Source organism: Belonocnema kinseyi, chromosome 7 (assembly GCF_010883055.1).
Source record: "Belonocnema kinseyi isolate 2016_QV_RU_SX_M_011 chromosome 7, B_treatae_v1, whole genome shotgun sequence".
Lineage (NCBI taxonomy): Eukaryota > Metazoa > Arthropoda > Insecta > Hymenoptera > Cynipidae > Belonocnema > Belonocnema kinseyi.
Genome location: NC_046663.1, coordinates 137,587,214 through 137,593,599, shown reverse-complemented (window position 1 = coordinate 137,593,599; position 6,386 = coordinate 137,587,214). Strand labels below are relative to the sequence as shown.

General features: G+C 30.1%; 2 protein-coding genes across 4 annotated transcripts in view; both read left to right on the top strand.

Moving 5' to 3' along the window:
* LOC117175999 overlaps window positions 1–1,336 on the top strand; it is a 15,538-nt gene extending 14,202 nt beyond the window's left edge. For all 3 annotated transcript variants that reach the window (XM_033365939.1, XM_033365940.1, XM_033365938.1), the window contains one exon: window positions 1,155–1,336. In XM_033365939.1, coding sequence (XP_033221830.1) covers window positions 1,155–1,279 — 125 coding nt within the window. In that variant the 3' untranslated portion in view covers window positions 1,280–1,336. The remainder of the gene's footprint in view (window positions 1–1,154) is intronic.
* The window catches only part of LOC117176000, a 126,327-nt gene that overhangs the window by 96,041 nt on the left and 23,900 nt on the right, over window positions 1–6,386 (top strand). The window lies entirely within an intron of this gene.

Below are 6,386 nucleotides of genomic sequence, written 5' to 3'. Positions count from 1 at the left end.
AATAGTTTGTCATAAAGACAACCGCAGGATTTTACCAGGAGCGACTTCATGCATTCACTTTGTCCACATTAAAACTCCTATGTTTCCGCTCGATTTTCGTATTTTGAAGTTTTGATAATTATTCAAGTACTTTTCTGCTTATTTTACAAACTAAGATTGACAGGAATTGATTAAATTAATTTTTAATGAATTGACTAAGCGCGTTAAGCGTACGTAAAATTTCCATTCATTTTTAATTGCTTGGGTGGCATCTTCTAATATTGAACAATAAAAAAAGAAGCATTCATTCTTTTCGAAAACTTTATAAAAAGGACCATTTCCACAAATAAAATTCGAATTTTGCTTTTTTGGACCTTAATGTTACACACTGTACGAAGATTTTTGTTTTCTGTGCTATAAATTAACCTCATGAAAAAATGGGTAATATATTTGTTAAAGTAGATAATTTAAGCATTTTCTTTTAAAAAATTAAAGGTTTTGAGATTGTTTTAAATATAGGTATTGAAAACTGCACAATTTAAAAAATAAAAATTATATAAATTAAAGATTTCAAACTTAAAATTTCAAAAATAAAAATTAAACTAAAAATTCTCCTGTTTCAGCTAATTTCAAATATAAAAGATACAAAATTTGACCCCATTTAACTCACTAACAACGTTAGAAGTAACCCAGAAACACACACAAAAATCTTATTATTGACTTATAGATTTCTTTAAGCAATCGTCTCGAGGACATCCTGAAATTCAAAGGATGACTTAAAAACTTCAAGTCACTTCATAGTGGTGCACTCTGAGGATAAATTTAATCAAAGTGTTAAAAACAAAAGACTCCCTTAGACAATTCAGAAAAAATAAATAAAATCTATAATTTCATCCTTTCGAAATCAGTACGACTGTTAAAATTAAAGAAATTTCCTCTTTCAATCCAGGAAAAACATTAAAAATAAAAATCGGACTGATCACACTCGAAAGAAGTTCATATTAAATTCATGAAAAATTGGATAATTTGAGATGATAATTTCTTGGCCTCACGCGAAATCTAATATTAAATAAAATAATTAACATTCTTTGCCAGTTTTTAAGTCAATTAAGATTATTCACTACATTCACCATTCTTCAGTTTATTTAACGTGTACTTAATAATTCCATTTTCAGAGCTCACCGTCAAAATTTTTAGCGATACCGCTGATAATAAAAAGGCTTTTAATACCGCGATTCAAACAAAATGCAGCAATGCAAGAGGACTGGCGAGAAAACTGTTAGATACGATCAGTCAGTAATTAATGATTAAGTTCTGTAATGTAACAACTTAAAATAAATCTACGTTCATGAATAAATTCACTGCGTGATCATTTCTGCAATTACCTATATAATAACTATAAGCCTTATAACAGAAGGTAGGCAATTGTCATTACAGTCGGTGAAGCTTGTCAAATTTCCACTTAAAATTGATTTTTTGTCCGGTTTGAACACGAAACGATTATCTGGTATCACAAATTCCTTTCAGTTATCAGTTTTTGATTATCGCCGCAAACTGTAAGTGCAAATACCGGCCTGTCATTTTATGCGTATCATTTTTTTCTGTCGTATTTTTTCTGTCATCATTTTCCTGTCATTTTTCCTGTCGTCGCGAAAAAATGGCACAAAAAAATGACAGGCCTGTCATTTTTTTCGTGCCATACCTTTTCGTAAGGGAGTGTTAGGATTCTCTCAGGCTCTCGAATGCTTGTAATTTTTTTGCAAAAACAACTACATCTAAAAAATTAAACAACTATCTATTTTGGTTTTAATGTTTAGACCCAAAAATAGAATTAAGTTTTTTTGAGGAGCTCAAAAATCAGGGACTCTATTTACACTGTAAAATTTTTAAAAATATTATTTTTTGATAAACTCATACCCACCTAGTATAAAGGGGTTGTCTGATAACGTTCAGGATAGGGCCCCAAAAAATGGACCGTTTACGCCAAAAAAACAATCCCCTCGGTACACTGTCAGAATGACTTTGCTGGAAAATTATCTTTACTCGGGATTGTATAGGGTGAATGGAGTTTCTGATTTTGGGTTTCCTTGAAAATTCCAAATCGAATCTATAGATAGGTGTTTGATTTTTTAGATGAAGGGGTTGTTCTTGCAAAACAATTGCAAGCCTTCTTAAACCTAAAAAAGCCCAACACTACTTTTTATTTTTTTCAGGTTTTGAGTCTTTACCAAGGGGGTGGTCTTTTGTACATAGGGGTGGTTTTTGGAATTTTTTTTTGTTTATTTGAAAGCCAAAAATTTGCCGAAAATTCCGATTTTAAGTTTTTATATAGGAGGTAGTTTTATTGTGAGTAGGGGTGGTTTTTGGAAATTCGTTGTTAGCGCATTCAAGAGCCCAAAAAAATATAGTAGAGGTGTTGGCTTGAGAGAAGATTGGTAATACAGCCCAAAAAAGCCCAATATTCTGATATAAACAAATTTGGGAATTTTGATTGTGGTGGTGCTAGCTTGATGGACCTATTTTACTTTAAAGAATAACAAAATGCAAATTTGTTGCTCGCAATTGCAGAATTGAAACAGAGTACGCCATAAATATTTGCATTTATATATTCTTTAAGGGCGTGCAATCTCAAAATTGAATTGCCTCATTTTATTCTTGTTTAGAATCCAATCTGTATTCGGATTAAAAAATGGTTAATTTTAATACTTTTTGTGCAAAGTGATTTTTTCCAATGTTTCGGTTAAAAAAAAAAAATAATAATAAAACCGGTTTTTAGAAAAGTATTGGAACTAACTACATTTTTATCTCCGAATACAGATTTTCGTCAGAATAGGAATAGGCTGAAATGATCTAAAATGGATGTCATACTTATGGAGTAAAACGAGTCTGTAGATGTTTCGATCAAATGCTCAGGGGGAATTTAACCCTTTCAGTTAACATACTTTTTCTTGCTATTGCTTTACTTCCTGCAAATTCAGAAAAATAATGTCAAGCACCTAAAATTGAACAATTTTTACAAGCTCGAAGCGTTGAAAATTAAATACAGTTTCTTATTTAAAGTTAAAACAAATGTATAATATCAAATTTAAAACGTTCAGATAACTCAAGTTTGCTTAAGAATAAGGTTTTTTTTATTTTAGTTCTTGTACCTGCTATTGAGACATTAACAGTCTTTTGGAGAAATTTAAACGTCGGATTCTTGGTTTTCTTAATTTTCAAGTACTACCCGTCATTAGGTGAAAGTAATGCCCAATATAAAATTTTCTTGTATAAACGTTGCAAACTTCAGTCACAATAATGTATACAATTGGATAAATTAAAATTCAAAGGCCTAATCATTTACATATTTCAACTCAAACTTAGATAAATCAACAATTTAAACTTTAGGCCCTGAATGAAATGACACCATGTTACAATGATATATTACAGGCACTTAGAATTACAGAATTGTATACTGGAAAACTTTTCTATATTATATATTGAACACTTAAAACTCAAACCTTCTCAGAATGAAGAACAAAGTCGTAGAAATCTTGAACCTTTCAATTTTTTGCAATGTGAAGTGACAAGGATAGCCGTTTTAATCTAGGAAGATAATTTCCGGTCATTTCCCGGTTAACAACAATTTTTCACGGTCAATGAAAATTTTTTTAAATCGATCTCATAAACCTGAAAATATTTTAAACTTTACAATTGAAGCTTCACAAAAGAATCAGAAAAATGTCATTCAAACGCTCAATAATAATTTATACGTATAAAATGAAAGATAACACTTTTTACTTCAACATTATATGATTGAATGTCGTTAAGCTGCGAAATTATACATTTTTAACTTGTATAAATTCAACAACTCAAAGACTACTAATTAAAATATATATATTAATCTACACTATAATTTTCAATCAGGATGACAAATAATTTTTTAACCTGTTTGTCCCAGTTTTCTCCCTGTTCTCCTGGTAAAAATTCGTTATTTATTCTCCCGGTTTAGAAAAAAAACTCTCTTTACGAAACCCATAGTTTTTTTTCACACGTGGTCAATTGCGGAAGTCGATGAGCACCAATTAACCTTTTCGCAAAGAAATCTATTGACTTTGAATCATATAATAAGTAGGATAAAGGAATTTTTGGGTCTAAGACAGGAAAACACAGAGATGTGTTTCATCTTTCCTATCATAAAAAAGAGGTTGCGATATAATCTCGAAGTCTGAAGCTACATTATCTCTTCACCTATTGTTTGGATTTCAATGTGCCGCCTAGTCTTTAGAATCGAGATCAACGGAATCTCTTATGCAGCCAACGCATGCGCATTGAAATGCGATCTAGAATCATCTTTAAATTAAGAAATCCTGATTATTTAAAAAACTTCGATGTAAAAACAAGAATTTAACCGTTTTGATACAAGTCAATTTTTTAGCGGAGTCAACTAAGAATGTCTATCAGATGACTCTTTTCTATGTTGCTTTGCAAATTTACAAGAACTATTATTTATTTAAAGAATTTTAATTTAAAAATAAGAGTTTAACCTTTTTTCTACGAGTCAATTTGTTTTCGAAATCAACTTAGAATGTTTATCCGATGACTCTTTTCTATGCTGTTTTGTAAATTTACAAGAACTATTATTTATTTGAAGAATTTTTTACGAAGTCAAGTAAGAATATCTATCAGATGACTTTTTTATGTTGCTTTGCAAATTAACAAGATGTATTAATTTTTCAAACAATTTTAATTAAAAAATTGAAAGTGGCCTTTTTTTAGGAGTCAGTAATTATTTCTTTTTATTAATTTCTTCCAGTAATTTCATAATAGTCTGTATGAATTTTAGTACAATTTGATGACAATGCGGCTACAAACGAAATTAATCGAATCACTCTCAGTTGCCTAAACAGTTGAACAAATGAGATAAAAACTGCAGAAAACCACCTCCCGAGTTTAGCCGGGTTTTTAAAATTCGAGTACACAACCCGGTCGTATGTCGTAAATGGTTACCTATCAAAGTGCTAGGGGCGCTCGAATTGGCTTGACATTTGGACTCTCCTCAAGTCTTGATTATTTACCATGTATTTCTTTAAAAATTTGTACGCACCAATATTTTAGATGCTTTTTCCAAAGTTACATAACAATTTTTAGTGATGCGCAATAATTTACTCTGAATATTGAGAGGTTAGCTGTGCGGAGCCGTGCACAAATAAAAGTTATTGAAGCAAAAATGAATATCGCGATATCATATTAAACTTCATTTACAAATAAATTAATTACAAGTAAATTAGTGTGTCGCGCGTGAAGCGCGCGTATGAACTCCAAGTTATAATATTAAGTAGTAAAGCAATTTAAATATTCATTATTAAACCAATTTTTAAATATAATAATTTTAACATTTTTGAAACAATAATTGTTACTTTCGAATTGTAAGCGTTTAATACTTTTTTAATAAATTGAACAATTTTAAATTTGAAACGTTCCTATTCTAAGTATTTAAAATTAGGTAACATTTTGAAAAAGGATAATGTTTTGAATGTAATGAAAAGGAATTGAAATTATATCATTGGTTGATAAAAAAAGATAGATTTTCAAAAAAATAGTCAAGTTTTCAACAACAAAAATGAATTTTCAACCTGAGAGATAAATTTTCCATTAAAAAATATGAATTTTTAACAAAATACAAAAATTTTCAACCAAATAGTTCTATTTTTAAACGAAGGAATTAATTTTCAACTAAAATGACGAATCTTCAACAAACAAAAATTAGTATTCAACCAAGTAGTTGAATTTTCCATAAAAAGATAAATTTTCAACAAAGATGATTAATTTTTTACCAAAAAAGATTAACATTCATTAAATTACATCAATGGGAATGAATTTTCAACTCAAATAATAAATCTTCAAAAAAAAATAATTTTCAATAAAATAATTAAATTTTCAACCGAAGGAATGAATTTTCAACCTAAAAGTTGGGTGGCGACTTGACCGGCAAACCGGGAAAGACCGGGAAATGAACGGAAATAATATTGACCGGGGAAAAACCGGGAAATGACCAGGAATTTTATTAATGACCGGGAATTTACTTCTGATCGCAGTGAAATAGAAGTTTTCATTATTTTTATATTTTTGGTCAACTTAGAAAAGTGAGTTTTACTTTATCCATAGTCACAGCGCATATGAGTGTGTTTATTAGGTTACGTTCCAATTTTTTCCCTAAGGCGCGGTGTTTACGAGTGAATTATATCTACATGGGCGCTATGTAACTGTGCACTCCGTGTTTTTCGGTAGGTCGGAGCTCGAAGTATAGGGCCGCCAACCGTTGGTTACTTACGAGGGTAGTTCAATAAGTCCTTAGAATGAAGTATAAAAACAATTTTTTTTGGGTAAATTTTTTTTTTATTTTTCAACATAATCTCCTTGGAGCT